Source organism: Onychostruthus taczanowskii, unplaced genomic scaffold (genome assembly GCF_017590055.1).
Source record: "Onychostruthus taczanowskii isolate IOZ18803 unplaced genomic scaffold, ASM1759005v1 scaffold1, whole genome shotgun sequence".
Taxonomy (NCBI): Eukaryota; Metazoa; Chordata; class Aves; order Passeriformes; family Passeridae; genus Onychostruthus; species Onychostruthus taczanowskii.
This window is the reverse complement of record NW_024496525.1, coordinates 34,094,489-34,111,795: the sequence shown is the minus strand read 5'-3', so window position 1 is coordinate 34,111,795 and position 17,307 is coordinate 34,094,489. Positions and strand designations below refer to the sequence as shown.

The following is a 17,307-nucleotide window of genomic DNA, read 5'->3' as shown; positions in this document are numbered from 1 at the left end:
GCAACACAACAGGCAATGAGGCCAGAACACATCAAGCCCAAGAAATACTGAGACAGGTTTGTTTCACAGCAAAACATCTCTCAAAATGAAAGTACCAATAAATTCCAGACTGTACTCACATTTTTTTCATTGTAAATATTACACATCTTTAGAAGGACACAGCTATATTACAGTTTCTTAAAAACAATAAAAAGGCAGAGAGTAAAAATTTAGATCAGCAGCAGCATCTGGTATAGTTAGTACAAGATCAAAACAGACAATAGATGTGTAACTTACTGAAAACCTCCTATAAAAAATACTCTCCTTGGCTTTAAAAAAACCACCAAGAGTAATGGTTTGACAAATATTCAAAATATGCAAATGGCATACTAATCAAAGTCCCTAATGCAAAAGACTTAGGGGCTCAAAATGGACTTTTGGTGTGATCCCAATTCCTTTCACCATAATGCCCAGAACATGCATGTGCTATATTTATATTTCCATGTAGACACAGTTACCAGAATGAATGATGCCACCCTGCTGATCTCTGAGGTCAGCCATTTAATCAGTTTGGTTTTTTTTTTTTTTTTTTACTCAGTGCAGCTTAAACACATGCAGAAATCAGCACAAAAAGGAAGTTTAAACCACTACATCTTCAGTGTAATTCAAACAAGTCATCACACTTGCAAAGCAAAGCAGTGCTTTACGTTATCCCCATCTTCACACTGTCTTTACATTTACCATTATCCCCATCCTCGCTCTTTGAGGGCTCCTATAAAGATATGAAGACCACAGCACAAGGTGCCATGCATGCTGAGAACAAGCAAGCAGCAAACCTCAGGGCAGCAGACAAAAACAGATCCCCATCCATGTTCCCATCCAGTGCCTCACCCCCTGCAAGAGGTTTTGGGTGGGCAGGACATAATTCCACACACCAGTCAAAGGGGTGGGAAGATTTTTTTTTTTTTCTAGCTGGTTTCACAAGGCCTGATCAGCAGATCATATACAAATACAAACAGTTAATATTCACAGAGCAACTTCTTGTACCTAATTGTTAGAACAGATTTAACATCATCATTAAATATATAAAACAACATGATAATCTCACAGACAAAACACATTTCAAAGGTCAGCATTGACTGAGATATTCAGACGATTTGGTCGTTGCTTAAAGCACTGAAGAATTATAAGCAGATAACAATGTGAGTGTTAAGAACAGGCTCACAAAATACAAACTTAAGATCAATTTAAACTTTCTGCAAAGGCTCTGAACTGACCCTAGAAGCTATTTCAAATGACCTTCAAAGGAAGGCTCTTGCAGCCATTGCATATTTGAGAATAAGCTCCTTTACGCTGTCTGTATCTCGGCACTTTATCCAGATCAGCTGCAGAGCAGGCATTCCCCAGGGACCAGCACACAGAGGTAAACATCTGTCCCAAATGATGCTGTCCCACATCCCACACATCCCCTGCTGCAAGAGGACTTTGTTCAGTCAGTTCTTAAAAGTCTTGCTCTGGGAGAAAGAGACCAACGTGCTCTCTCCAAGCTTCTCAAACCTGTCCCTTTCCCTCTCAGTTCTGAGAAGGAGAGGCAGCAATCCCCTGTCCCACAGTGCTGTTCTGAGGCTTGATTTCATAAGGTGCTTTTGCAGAGTCTCAGAAAAGGCACTACAGCAGTGCAGCTGTTGTAATGTCAGAAACACAGAGGTGGCGCCGCGCGGCCTCTCCCGAGACACCGATGTGCAAATAAATCCAGAAGGGATGAGAACTCACGCGTGGTCACACTTCTGCAGCCCCATCACAGCAGCTCTGTTTTCCCCCATAGCTCTGAAAAAGCCTCACATTTCCAGGTCTTGCACAATTACTGGGGTGCCCCATTCCTCAGGCTGTCTCCAGGCTCCATTTGCTCCAGTGGGCCAAACTCAGGGTGTGTGGCCAGGGACTTCCTCTGCCCTCGGAGGGTGTGAGCATTCAGCATCTCCAGCAGCAAGTCATACACTGGCACCACGTTTTTACACTTCATGCTCAGGAGATGCTCCATTCCCTTGTTACTGTGCAGGAGAACAGAAAACTCAGCAGTCTGGTTCCAACAATGCAGAGAAGAAAAACACACTCATGGTTTCAAGAGAGTCCCTTTTTTTATTTGGATTTAAGAGGATTTAGCTGTTGTGGTCCCTGAGATCACTTACCACTACCAACAGTAACAACATCTCAATACTTTAAGGCTGAATATTCTACTGTTTAGAGAAGCAGGTTTTGTTTTACACCATACAAACCCTTTCAGGAAATAATTCAGATGTATAGATCCTATTGAAAATAAAGGAAAACCTCTTGTATGCTGTAAAGGCCCCATACTGAAGCTTTATGCAAAAAGGGGATTTACTACATGCAGTTTACTAAAGACCACCTATCTCTCCTACCTGAGTAGGAAAACCTAATTACCCAGCTAATTTCAAGCACTTTGTTTACGCTCTGCATGTCCAGTGAGAGGACCTTGCAGTGGCTGCAGACTTTAAAATAATCTTTCTGTTATGCAGTAACATACAATGACACCTTGCTAGCTTGAACACTCAGTGCTGTATCATGGTTTGGATTAAAAATGGTTATTGTCATTGCAGCCACACATATTTATACTCCAGGTGCACTCAGGGGTTTGGGGTTGAAATCTAAGGGTGCTTGCTCAACACCAAATCTATCCCAGTGGAACCAGCAGCAGACAGCCAGCAGGCAGCTGAGCTGGTGAGTTGGGCTGGGAGGGGGGCAATGCTCTCAGATAAACGAGGTTCTGCTGCAATTCAAGAGTTATGAATGATTTAATGGGCAAGAAGAAATTGCATCCCTTCTCCCACACCCAGCTCTCAATTATTTCCAGAACAAAGTCTATTTGACTGACCAGCACCAAGCAACCTGAAGGAGACAGGACACAACAAGCAGCCTCCAGACTTTGGCTGGGGGAGACGCAGCATAAAGGTTCCTGGCTTAATGAGAAAATATAAAACTTTCACAGAGATTTGTGATGTTTGTTCACAGAATGCCAGAACAGCTTCTGCAAAGCTGTGGAGTCACATCACAGAGCACAACCCAGGTGATGGCAGAGATCAGAGCCATGAGATAGGTTCAGCTGGTGCTGGAGCTTTTGCAAGGCCAGCTCTCAAACACACCCCAGCCCACAAACTGACTGTCAAAAGCTGCATTTCAGAACCATCAGATCCCTGCTGCTGCCCTTTGCTGTCCCAGGAAGTTTATTGCAAAGGTGGCCATCCCCTTTTCAGCGTCCCTACAGATACGTCCAGCTCTGCTTTGTGTGCTCCAGTCTGGTCCCAGGACATCTTCCCTGGACACAGAGTCCAAAGTCAAGCCATGAGACAGCTTAGTCAACAGCTGGCCTCTGGGTAATCATTTAAAATTACAAACAGATTGAAAATCAAAACCTCTCTTTGTAGGATCCGCATTTCAGTCTGCTGTACCACAAGCAGAGATGGACCTCTCAAGGAGGTCCAGGAACTGGAGCCACTTCCCATGGAAAAAACATTGAGTCATTCGGTAAAAACTCTGTGGCTCCATGTAAAAGACAACAAATTAGGTGTGGGAAAAACATGGGCCCCAAAATCCACTGTGTTCTACCAAAGCCCACACTGCAGATCAGTTTTGTGAGATTCTCGTTTTGAATGGAAGAGTTTTGATGGCTGGATGAAAGGCCATCTAAAAGGCTCAATTTTCATTATTGCTAAACATTTCAGGCAGACACATAATGAATAATTTAATGTAATAAAGTTAAGACAGCGTTTTAACATCATCATGTCCTTGAGTGCCAGCCAGCACTAGAGTTTACTGCCTGTTTTCTTGTGCTGGGAAGGACAGCCTCACAGTGACAGAGGTGCAGAGCAGCACCAGGATTCCCTCAGGAGTGCTCTGGAGTTCCAGCCACCTCTTTTTTTGCTGTAATAAACAAAGAGTAACATAACACAAGTGCTGCACACACTCTGCAAACTGTACCTGGCATGTCTGACGTGGGAGAGGAGCATCAGCAAATTGGCCAGGCGAGTGGTCTGCTGCTGTGAGGGGATCCCACTCTTGGCAATAACCCACACCAAAGCCTCTGTGACCACGTTGAGCAGGTGGTGCAGCTTCCTGTTGCTTTCAGGTTCCTCTGCTGACAAGGGGAACATGCCTAACCAGAGAAGAGGAAAAAATATTTGCTACTAATGAGGAAGAAAAAAAGGTGCGACTGTAGATTTTTTTAATATGTAATATTTCAACAAAATTAGAGAAGATACATGCCCTGATACCCCCCTCAAGACTGTACAAATGATGCTCCATAGGGCACATCAAGCTTGAATTTGATGGCCCCATCATTTGCAAAGTGAGTTCTTCCAAATCCTCCCGAGACTTGTTGCACATAGAGCCTCCAGTCAGGTCGTGACGTGCTCTCCATTCTCCAAGGCTTTTTTCCCCTGTACCTTGTTTTTTGAATTATTATGAACTATAATATTATGCTTGTTCTAATCCCTTCTTGTTGAAAAAACCCTTTTTCCTTGAGTATATAACAGGGAGGAAGGAGAACATGTCAGGGACACTGCTCAAAGTGACCCAGCTGGTCATGGTCTCCCTACAGGTCACTAAGGGTGTCATTCATAATACAGCAAATGTCTGCAGTGAGAAACCTCAAAATTCAGCAAAAACAAACAAAAAAAAAAGCAAAAAAGGAGAAAAAAAACCTAAAACAATTAAAACAAAACAACAACAACAACAACAAAACCCCCACAAAAATAAAATTAAAAAAAAAAAAAGGAAGGAAAAATAAGAGGTTTGGGGGTATGGACAAGGAAATAAAGAAATCATCACTAAGAAGGTCTGGAAACACAATAACATTATTGATAAAGCAGAAGAGACCTGGGACAAGGGAAAGAAAAAAATCCCAACCGTCCCTTCAGAGACACCTATGGAAGGACGGAGCTCCAAAACACCTTGAAAATTAGGGGCAAATTATTAATTTTGTCAAGAAAGGAGAGCAGAAGAAGAGAATGGACAGATCTTTCGAGACATGAACTTTGAAGAAAATATGGCCAATGAAATTGGAGTTTGGTTGGGGCTTTTTTTTTTTTTTTTTTTGGTGGATATTTTAGAAAAATACAGGAAAAGAACAGCTTTTGTTGTCTGTTGAAATAGTGGTATCCACAGAATCATTTATGCTGGAAAAACCTTTAAGATCACCAAGTCCAACTTTTGATCCAGCACTACCAAGGCCATCACTAAACAACATCCCCAAGTGCCACATTTCAGCAGCTTTTAAATCCCTCCAGGAGTGGTGACTCCACGCTTGCCTGGGCAACCTGTTGCAATGCCTGACCACCCCTTTGGTGAGGAAATTGTTCCTGATATCCAACCTAAGCCATTCCTGGTGCAGCTTGAAGCCATTTCCTATCATCATCATCATCATCACGGCTTTCCAGCCACCTTTCCCCCACCCTGTCTCACTGCAGGAGGTTTTTGTGGCCAAAGTGCAGGACCCAGCACTTGGTCCTGTTGAACCTTATGCTGTTGGTCCTGACCCATCAGTCCAGCCTGCCCAGATCCCTCTGCAGAGCCTTCCTACCCTCCAGCAGATCAACACTCCAACTCAGCTTGGGCAGACAAGTGGGATTGCAGCCGGACTGCTCCCCTTCAGTACTGGACTAAGAATTGTGCAGCAGCTTCTTGCTGAAAGCACTAGATGTAAATAGCTTAGCTGCTGTTTTGTTGTAGGATTTTTTTTTTGTCAATATTTACTATGAATTTCTGGGGAAAAAATAGTTTTTACTGCAGGCTACCCTGAACTAGTAAAAACACACCTAGCGTGAGAGGCTGCAAAGCAAAGCTCCTGTCCTGAAACTCATCCTGCAGAACTGTTGAGTACTTTAAATCAATTCTAACTAACTCATTACCATTAAATAGGAACATTTAAGCCGCGTTGATAATCATCACTCAGTTGAGTAACTAGTATTACTAGAATGAAGAACAGATTTGTAGGACTGTATAGCAACTTCACACATGACTGGGATCCACAGAGATAGGAGCAAAATTTCCCATCCAAAAGGACAGATCCACAGCCTGAGCCATGAGCTCCACCTTACGAGAAGCTATCAGAACTTGGGCTCTTCCATGCAGCTCTTAGAACAGGGCACAGCCCCTAAATACAGCAAATCATGCAGCTGAGAAGTTTCCTGAGCAAAAATCTTTACAATCTATCAGAGACAAGTCCTTTCCTATTATTCTCTTCCAACAGTTTTTTATCATCTGACATTTTGGGTTTTTTAAGGCTGATTTCCCAGCCAGCCTCGAAATGCAAGGGGCAGTTTGGTGAGTATCAGAGGCAAGCACATACTCACTGGAATTGAGGAGGATCATTGCCTTGACACACAGATACTCCTTGTGCTGCAGTTTCAGCTCTCGGAACCTCGAGGTCATAGCCAGGAGCATATCAAAGATCTCCAAAATTCCCTCCACACATTTCCCCTCATCCCTATGGAAACACATTCAACATGTTACCAAAAAAAACAGAATTAAGGAACTGACTCAGACAGATAAAAGTCAAAGCATGAAGGAGGCAGCAGGAGGCCTACCTTATCACATCTTTGGGAGAACTTAAAAGGCACGATCATGAAGTCTGAATTGAAAATTACACTGGTGTGAAAGGTCAGCATTTACAAGAAACTGATTTTCTCATTAAACTGCAAGTAGGATTGGCCATAAGTGTAATCATATTTCTGTATCCTCTCAGCCTGTATAATTCTGGACAATCAGTTTGAAATCCTGTAGTGCAGGGCACAGCACCACCTTGAATAATTTTCCAGATTTTTTTCATAAGGAGTTACCCACAACAAATAACAATGTTTGTACCTAATGGAGGCCTCAGAACTTGCTAAAAAAGAAAGACTTCCTAAAACAAGTTGCTTGCAATAACAAGATATTTTTAAAGAATAAAACAACTCTTGTCCCTGTCTCCTGGCACTTTTTTCTGGGCAGGTATTGAAAGGTATTTGGGGTTTTGGTGGTTTTGTGGCTTGGATACTTTTATATTTGCAAGTGTTGACAGAATGCAACTTTCCCCATCTTGGATATGAGAGGTGGTCCTATTTTCAGGTCTGAAAAACACCCCAAACAAGTCATTCCTATTAGTTTAAAGTTCAGCAGTGGCAAATCTCAAACTACTGAAGGTGCTGTTCCCTTTTTTTGTTAGTTTTGTTTTATGTCTACTGGACTAAAAAAGTGATTAAGCTCTATAACAACAGTATTCAAAGGGAGGCTTCTTATCCTCTTTGTAACAGGAGATTTTTTTTCTCTATAACATTTTTTAAACAGGACAGATTTAAGCACAGCAGTGCAGGAGAATAAAAGAAATTTACTGGATCCCAAGAGAAAGGTGCTGAGCCTTCAGGCTGGAGGCAGGAACATGCAGGTAACACCACCCAGGGCAGCAGGTTCTGCTGGAAAAAAGTATTTTTTATTGCCCAATTTCCTATGTTTCTCAATTAAGCTTTAGAGAAGGACAGGGAGTTGCCAGATTCAAAACAAGGACAGACATTGCAGAGAAATATTGTCTGCAAAGATTATGTATTAAATGTATCTGAAGGCTCCAGGGAGAACTCAGAGCCCCTTCCAGTGCCTGAAAGGGCTCCAAGAGAGCTGGAGAGGGGCTTTGGACAGGGGCCTGGAGGGACAGGACAAGAGGGAATGGCTTCAAATGGAAAGAGAGTAGGTTCAGATTTGAGATTAAGAAGAAATTCTTGACTGTGAGGGTGCTGAGGCCCTGGCACAGGTTGCCCAGAGAAGTTGTGGATGCCCCATCCCTGGAAACGTTCAAGACCAGGCTGGATGGGGCTCAGAGCAATCTGGTGTAGTGGAAGGTGCCCCTGCCCATGGCAGGGTGGTGGAATTAGATGATTATTAAGGTCCCTTCCAACCCAAACCCTTCTGGGATTCTAAGTTCAACTAAGATAGAAACAGTCAAGTGACAGACCAAGTTCATACAACGATGTCCTGAATAAAATTACAGCATGCCCAGATACTTGTAAGCTCCCACTCTGCCATGTCTTGAGGAAATGAAGAAATGCATCAAATATTCTTACTCTATTCAGGACATATTAACTCTTGAGCAATTAAATGTATCACACATTTTCATCAATTTCTGGTCAATGTGCTGAACAGTGTGGCATGTCCTTGCATAGAATTTTATATGAGCAAATAATATTTATTTCCTCTGTTTTAGAAATTAATTTTTTTCTTATTAACCAATTTTGCCTATCTATATCTACAATGATAATTATTGATTGCAAGTTATAGAACTGGTGCAAAGCTGAATTTTCCCAGGCTGAAAAGAGTAAAAGACGTTTTAAAACTACCTAAGAGAGTAGATTGCTTCCCTAACTTTTTACCAATGTGAAGCTCAGGTCAAATCCTTCTAAGGTTCTGTAAAAATCATCCTTACTAATCCATATTCTTCCTTCCTGGTACATGATGCTATGGAGAAATAATCTTTAAACTTGAAAACATCCTGCTGTACCTTGAAAAAATATTCTTTGTATCCAACAGCAAGCTAAGGGTCTTTAAATCCCTCTTGGCTAGTGCTCCAATGTTCACTATTACAGCTAACTATAAAGTCTGCTGTAGTGGCAGGAAGAAAATAGGCAGAAAACCTATATAAAATAATTAAAATATTGCCTGACATTATATCTTCTTTTTAAAGAGGGACATAGGGACAAATGGACAATGTAGTGCCTTGTGTTGCTGCATCAACAGTTTCAGCATCCAGAGACCTGGAACAAAGGGAACAAAACCACCAAAAGATGGGGAAAATGCAGAGAAATTTCACACTCAGTGCTACAGGAGTTCAGGAATTTACAAGTTCAACAATAAAGCTTAAAGCTTAGCATTCCTTAACCCCTGTAAGGATGTGGAACCTTAGGACATGATTGTTACAAGCACAAGTAAATAATATTGTTACATTAAGTATTAATAACATCTGCCAGGTTTAATCCTCTTCCCCACCTTCAACCATACTAATAATGAAGTGTTCTCAAGAAATTTATTCCTCTTACCTGTCTAACACAAGGTCTGGCGCAAAAATCAGTTTCCCAGGATGGTCGATGGATCTCCACATCAAACCAATCATTAGAACTTCCATCCAGCAGCTCTCCAAGAGCCTCACTTGGTCATAGAGGCTGAGATCAATGAAACCTAAATTGATGCACATAGCATAAAATAAATCAACTTGTTAAATGCTCTGTTTTAATAAAGAAAAATGAGTATATGAGAAACAAAAAAAACCCAGAAAGAACTATGGGTTGTGAAGATATGGGAGCACTGACATCCAGAGTGGCAGGCTGACACTTCAAATAGGAACCAAAATATTTGCAATTATCATCACCTACAAAATATTTGGAATAAAGCAGAGTAGTGTTTTAGTGCAATTAGTCCCATACAGCTGGAGAAACTCAAATGACTGCAGAGTGACCTGTTTTATCTTCTCATCCTATAAAAGGAGAGATGTTAGAAGAAATATTGTGAGGGTGAGGCCCTGGCACAGATTGCCCAGAAAAGCTGTGGATGCCCCATCCTGGGAGTGTTCAGGGCCAGGCTGGATGGGGCTCTGAGCAATATGGTCTAGGGGAAGGTGCCCCCATAGCAGGGGGTTGGAAGAAGGTGATTTTTAAGGTCTCTTCCGACCCAACTCATTTCATTATTCTATGTTTCATTTCTCTCCAGAACTTTTAGCAAGGCCTCAGATAACACTGTAGCACACCCAGAAGGGAGAGACAGCCACAGCCCATCTTTTCCCCTGGGAGAGAGAAGGAAAAAAAAAAAAAAAGACTGGGGAAAAAAATAAGGCCTAGAAGTCAAAAGAAAAAACAGGAGAAATAAAATTCCTACACTCCAAACCAAAAGATCAGAAGTGTAAATTACCAAAACATGGGTGGGAAAACAGACTGTTCAGTCAAGGAGGAAAAGACAGACAGGATGAAGAGCTGCTCAGTGATCAAAAACAAGATCAGCCCCCAGTTTTCAAAGCTGAGCCTCTTCAGCTCGGGCCTTGGCGAAGGTGCTCCATTTCCAGATGAGCTGGCATCTCTGACACCGCTCGGTGACAAATCCAGGCACAGCCTGGCCATGACAGACTGGTTTCCTGAAGTTCTTCCTGGTTGTCTGAGGTCTTAAAACACACACAGGATGTTTGGGCTGCCAAAGAATCTCCTGTCAGTAATTTATAAAATGCTTCATGAATTTTAATCTTATTACACGACTCAGCTGGAAGACAGTGACAGCCAGGGGCTGACAGAACTGGGCAAAGCTCACTTTTATCATTGCTGAACGTGCTGCTTTCCAAAGCTGGTGCAGCCTTGCCTCTGGTTTTGTGAGAAGGGAAAACAGCAGCTAGGAGTGGTTCCTTCCCTCCTGGGTTCCACTGTCACAGAATTTACTACAGAACACACAGCCAACAAGAGATTATCTGCCACACACAGTCATCAGCTAAAACTGCTTTTAGGAAAATATTCACAGAAGTGTGAAATAGTACGAAAACTGACGGTGCCAGTTTCCTGGGAAACAACAGCCCAAAGACATTTCAGAGTATATTTAAATAAACATTTACACTGCCATGTACTGATTTCTCTAGCATAAACAAGGAATTATCAGGTTTAAAAACTCTCTCAGTTGAGTGATGTCAGATCAAGTTCCAGGGCTCAATCTACAGGTTCTTGAAATCCAGATTTATCACGGATGTCATCTGCTAAATTTGCTTTATCAGTGGCAGCAGTAGGAGCTATGGCCATTGAGCACAGCTGTTAGAAGGACTCTAATTCTCTTTTTCCTAACAATCTCATGCTCCAAAGGTGCAGGACACCAAAAAGCCACCACAGCTTTCACTGCAGCCTCAGGAGCCCCATTTAATTTCTTCCAGACTACATTAAACTAATAATTTTTCTCTGGTTGTATTACATGTCCTTGAGATTGTGATTGTGGGCCCTATTTCTTATAATTTAATTATAAATTGCTAAGACAGAGAAGAAAACTTATGCTGGATGTGTAAAAACTAGGAAAAGACACGCTGCTCTGGTCAGCAACACACTGGGCTGCATAATGAATCCAAATTTCGATATTGTGACAACATCTTATTGATTTGCAATACAGGTTCAGCAATGAACCATGTAAACTCTTTTAGACTAGGTCAGCAAAGCAAAAGGCAATTATAGAAGCTGTGTTCTGCTGAATTAAATACTTGGAATTCAGAAGGAAAAAAATCCAGATGTCAGCTTCTATTTGATTGAGCAACAAAAAAATATACTCCATTAGGCTGAAAGTCCAGAACAAAAATACAGCCACAGAGTAAAATTCATAACAAAAGACTGTCATTAAATATTAAACATGAAAAAACCACAAAATATAAACATGCTTTTTTCTTATTTAGGCAAAAAAGTTACTGTTAATACAACACAGAATTTTTTTTTCACCTCCAGTGAGTGTCAAAATAATATGCAATAATAACTTAGAGATGAAAATGGGCTTCTAACCTGGGTACATGAAAGCAAATATTCAGCTTTTCAGAAAGTAAAATTACTGCTCATTGGGCCATTAGTCAAGACCTCTCTACTTTTTTCCCAATATATTACCTCCAGGAACCAGGCAGGGATGGGCATGATTACCTTAAGGCAAGAGTTTTTGAAAAATAAAATTCCATGTCCTGAGCTTTAGTCATCACAGCTTTTTAATGAAAAATAAAAAATCAATCCACATTGAAATTAATAGTCCAACTGCCATGTGATACAGCAGTGTCACGTATAATTGGATATTAAACACCCCATCTATTTTTGGCATTGCTCTAAAATGCTGTTTATTTCTGTTCTCTGTAATAGGAGTGATCAGAAAAAAAACAAACAGAGACAACAAAGTGTCAGCATTCCCAAGAACTGTTTTGAAGAGGTTTGATTACTTCAATGGGTTTTCTTCATACAGTTCTCTTACTGCCAAGAAAAAGTTTTTATTTCTGACATATGTTGAAAATAAACTAAAAGTGACCTGTGCCAAAATTGAGGTTGGTTTGGAAACTGATCTTCTAAAAAAAAAAAAAAAAGAATTAATCTTTAATGGTTGAAGGTTTGGGTTTGTGAGTTTGTTTAAAAAAAAAAAAAAGTCTCAGAGTTAAAAAATAGAAATTAATAATAATCAGAAAATGGAAAAGGTTGGGGGTTTTTTTCCCAGTGAAGTATTGGTTAAAATGAGGTCATTTTCTAAGACTGGTTTTCCTTCACAATTCACTTCCTACCAGATAAACATAACTAAGTGGAGTCCTCTGAAATGGCACCTCTTAATCACATTTTTATGACTAGAGAAGAAATTATAACAATACATACCATTTAACCCCTTATGCTTGGTTACTTCATAGTTATAATCAGAGTTCCTTAAGCCACAAAAATAAGACTAAAGGATTTGGGCTCTCAGTTTTTAAACATCCCACATTAACAGCAAAACTATCATCACTCTGCAGACGTCCAGCGTGGTTTGAGATACTCTGGGGTGCAAACATCTCCTCAGCAGCAGCTGGCCTGGAATCTGCACACCCCAAAACCATCACACCTGGACCCTCCAATACAGTGTCTGGAAATGTGCTGCCCCTGGGAGATGCACTCAGCAGCTGGAGCTGGAAGCACATCAGCCACTCCACCTGGACCTGAAAGAGGATGCGCTTCCCTGATGGCTAAATTCCTAATTTAGGGATTAAATAAGATATTCCCCTCCGAGTTTGCTTCCTGCACTGTGCACACACTGTGTTTCTGTCAGGTTTTCCATGAGTGTTCTCCAGCAGCAGCAGCAGCTCTTTACAGTGCACACCACGATAAGGGCAGGGCACACACCAACACACTCTGAATCCTTCAGCACAAAATCCAGGAGAGGATCCAGGGAGTGCTGGCCCCCAGCAGTGCGCTCTATCTGAAGCCCAGGATCAAGCCCCATACTACTATGAGTCCACCAGTTATTCCGTGCTTTCAGCTCACTTTTAGTTTTTATTCTGGCTGTTTTAGTCGTGGGTACTTCATGTAGAAGGAACTGCAAATGCTCACCATTTCTGGTTTGTGAGAAGTTAAATGGTTCACTGCCATGATACCATGGAGACATCTGGGACATTCCAGGCACTGACATTGGTAGTTGTACTGCAGTGCATGTCCTGGGTGTTGCCAACAACCAAAAGACCCCTTACTGATTTTTGTTTTCAAGGAGTGCACATGATAAATCTGAAATCAATACTGAGCTCCACTGATGCTTTTCTGTAACAGCTCTGTGAAATGAATCAATTGCAGACACCCAGGATTTGGACACCCTTCAGTTCTCACCAACGACTAGAAACCTTCTATCAGGACTCAAGGAAAGAATCTGTTGTTAAATGAACCTTCTAAATCAGCTAAATCAGGTGTTTACAGCTGAAGTTGAAATTACAACACCACCTCTTGCACTAGAGAGTTCTTCCCACAGAATTTTCCTCTTTTGTGTAAACCCAAACTTTTGGGGAGAAGGAAGAAAACCTTTTAATATTGGATGTTGTAATATTGAACATTAACAAAATGATCAAGTATTTGAGTAAGAACAGGCAGCAAGTTATGGGTTATATGTGTCTAAACCAAAAAACCATCCAGGTTAATTACTGAGAGCAATAAACTCTCCATTACCTAGCAGGATAGAAAGCTTGACTTCTGTACCATGCACTTACACGTGCCCAAAGAAGGAAGGACACATTGCCAGGTAAAACCATTGACCGAAACAAACAGAAACAAGCCTGAATTCCTCACCGGGAATCTTCTTGGCCCAGCCGATCATGTGCACCAGCTCTTTGTCCGCCAGCTTGGTCAGGGACATCATCATGGAGGCCTCGGTGAAGGGTTTGCTGGGCCGGCTGACCAGCACGTGGGGCGGCTCTGCCTCCAGCAGGGTCAGCACGAACTGCTCGGGGCTGACGGCGCTCAGCAGGATCTCCTTCACCCGCGTGGCCGCCTCGCTGTACCTCTTGGCTCTGCCCAGGCAATGCGCGCGCTCCTCGGCGCCGCGGTGGCTCCGCAGGATCCGGTACCCGCAGCGCTCTCTCCTCGAGCCTGCCATGAGAGCCACGTGGTTGAATTAAAGAGTTTTTCCCCCCACGGAGTTTTCCTCCCTTGTGTAAACCCAGATGTTTAGGGAGAAGGAGGAAAACCCTTTAATACTGGATGTTGTAATATTGAATGTTAAGTTTCTAGGGCATTCAGCGCGGACTTAACTTTGTCCCCACTGACTTCAGCTGAGGGGTTTTGTTTATTCTGCTAAACAAAAATAAAATTAAAAAACGCTTGGTTTTGAACCTCAGTTAATTTGGTTTAAAAGTCCAGTGGAAAACTCCCATTGACATCAAAAGATATAAATCAGATCTTTAAAGGCAAATAAGGATAGCTGATTGTAAATTTTGCTTTATATGTAATCTGGAGGAATAAAAAACTTGAAAGTCTGGGCCATGTTACAGATTAAATGTCTCAGGCACAAGCACAGCTGGGCCTCAGAGTTAGCTCTGTTCAGCCAGGGATTCACAAGATTCAACCCATTTTCTCCCCATGCCCCTGAAAGCCAGCAGGAGATTCTCCAAAGGGAATTCAGATATCTACAACTAAGAGCAAACACCCTGTGTGAAGCTCTGTCTACAGAAGGCTATTTCTGTTGCAAAGAACAATCCTTTGCATTCCCAGATTCCATTAATTGTTCATTCTGACAAATCTAAACATTGTCCAATTCTTGGTCAGTGTTATTGGTAGCATCACTGTTACCTGTTTTTGCGCAGCTTCTAAGGAAAGAGTCTAAAAGCTTCTCCAAAACCATAATATTCATAAAATACTCAGCTATAGTTCTACTTCAGCTAGCAAAGAAGTCCAAACATAAGCCAAATTAAAAATAAGGGCAGTGGGGGCACAAAAAATTAATTTCAGATGCTGTTGACAAGGCTTTGTCTTGCTAAATAAGATGCTGGGTGAATGCAGCCTCTCAGGCAGGGGAGCCTCAGGTGGAGGTGGCTTTCCAGGTCATTGTCCTGCCACATCTTCAGCAGCTGTCAAACAGCATTTGGGTCGGTCTGTGGGATGAGTGAATGCAAAGGCCACTCAGGAACAACCTGGCTGAATAAGGACCAGCTGAGTCTTCTAGGACTTTTAGGATGTGGATCTTTCAGTTGTCTATGGCTCTCACTCTCTCACTTCAGTAAACTACGTTGGAGGCAGAAAAAATTTAAAGAAGTTCTTAGTATTGGAGAGCACACTTTCCCTGGAAATCCAAGAGATTGCAGAAGCCCAACAGGCAAAGCTGGTTTGATGAGCAGACCTCAGGCACAGAGCTATCCAAGTGGGACAGGCCATTTGGAACTAGAAGTATTTTTCAGCTGCAAGTCCAGCTTCAGGCCTGCACCATTTGGGGAAAGGACGGTTTTGCAACTTTGAAAGGGATGTGGGTATGATGAAATGGGCTGAGTGCAGACAGGATATTTGCACAAATAATGGATTGAAGGAAATAAATAATTTGTAGAACCAAATGTTTAGCCAAATGACAACTAGCTAGAAGTTGCCAGAGCAGATGAATAGCAACTAAGGGAAGATAATATACCAGCAGAGATACACAGAGCACAGGATATTATCTTATGTAGATTCATGGAATGAGACTTGATGAAAATACCCAAAAAAAGGTTCCCTGCAGAACTACAGAAGTAACAAAGCAATTTCTTCCACCATCAGTCTGGGCAAATCCTTTCTGAAGAGAGTCAAAGGCCACCAAGGCATAGACTATTTTCTACAAAGACACCTGGATAATGTAGTGAACTCTCTGCTAAGCCTCATTTCTTGACTAATGCACAAAGGCCAAGAGGAAAATCTTGACGTGGTTTGTAAGCTTCCAAAAAATACTAGAATTTTTTGGAAGTGGGCTGCAGACTGTTCTGAAATCACGTAATGCACAAAGTATGTATTTTCCATCAGGGAAGACAAAAAGTAAAGGCTGAGAGGGAACTAGGCAACTGGAATGAGAGTACAGCTGGAGACAGATGAGGAGATGCCCAGGTGCCAGGGTGCTCTGCCTACAGAGCTCAGGGCTCTGATCTCCACAGCTTGGCAGAGACCATAACCACAAAGAAAGAAAGCACATTGTTTTCACTATTTAGAAACCTGAAGCACATTTCCCAGGGACACCTTGAAATAAAGAACAAGAAAAAGAGCAAAGGGAATAAAAGCCATGGGCAGAATAGAGTAAAAAATTTCTTGGGCTATCCAAAAATACCAAATGCTCTGTTACATGTGTTATCAGAGTTATTCTTTCCAATTCACTGTTGCAAAGATCTTTAAAAATATTTTGTAGCTTATGAATATAAATTTGAGCTTATATAAATATACATAAAATATAAACACACAGATAATTGAGATGATACTTTAATGAATATCAAAGAAATCAAATTTAAAAGCAATTTAAAAAGAACTTCAGCATTCTGTTCCAATTGACAAATCTTGAACAATTTCCATCTGCACAGCTGCACTCAGTGCTCCATCTAAAGATAATTCAATCAGATTATGATTTTGAAAGTATTGAAGGCCTCAGCTTGTGGAGGGTTCTTACTTGGAACTAGGAAACCCCTTTAAAATACTTTAGGTTATTTAACTGAATCAAGTTTCTTATATAACCAACTCATTTTATATAAAATATGCTCAAATTAAAACATGTACCAAATTTCTATAATAACATTACCAGTGCAGAAAGCCAGACTAGGAGTACTAAATTTCTGCACAAAAAACTTGCTACTAAAGAAAATATAACTGATGACAGAAACAAGGTGGGAAAAAACCCAACCAAAGCAGATTCTGAGTTATTTGTGGTATTTTTTATTCACCATATATTGCTAAAGCAGAAGTAGGCTGAGTGACCAAGCAGTGTGCATAAAAGATAATTTAAAAATATATAATTTATTACTTATTATCATTTATTATTAATTTATTATTTATTATTATTTATTTTTATTTGTTTCTATTTTTTTCTGCTTGCATTTTAAGTAAACGAAAGCTACATTTAAACTTTCTAGTCAGCTGACACAGCAGAAAACACCAGTTTTCCAATTAAAAAAACAGCTTTCAACACCATAAAGGAGCTTCTTTTCTTTCTACTCAAATCTAAAGTTTAGGCAGGACCAAGAAATTTTACCTATATATATGTATATTAGCATGCAACAAACATATATAACTGTTTATAAAACTATATGTTATAAATAACTATCCACCAGCCTAATGTTTTCTAAAGTAGATACTTAAG

General features: G+C 41.1%; 1 protein-coding gene across 2 annotated transcripts in view; it reads right to left on the bottom strand.

Moving 5' to 3' along the window:
* Positions 1–17,307, bottom strand: part of ESR2 (estrogen receptor 2) — a 31,151-nt gene continuing 13,844 nt past the window's right edge. Inside the window, exons 5-9 of one of the 2 annotated variants that reach the window (XM_041395876.1) lie at positions 13,797–14,096; positions 9,057–9,195; positions 6,348–6,481; positions 3,976–4,150; positions 1–2,030 (exon numbers count right to left, since the gene is read on the bottom strand). In XM_041395876.1, coding sequence (XP_041251810.1) covers positions 1,841–2,030; positions 3,976–4,150; positions 6,348–6,481; positions 9,057–9,195; positions 13,797–14,096 — 938 coding nt within the window. In that variant the 3' untranslated portion in view covers positions 1–1,840. The remainder of the gene's footprint in view (positions 2,031–3,975; positions 4,151–6,347; positions 6,482–9,056; positions 9,196–13,796; positions 14,097–17,307) is intronic. The other variant, XM_041395885.1, reaches the window with a different exon arrangement.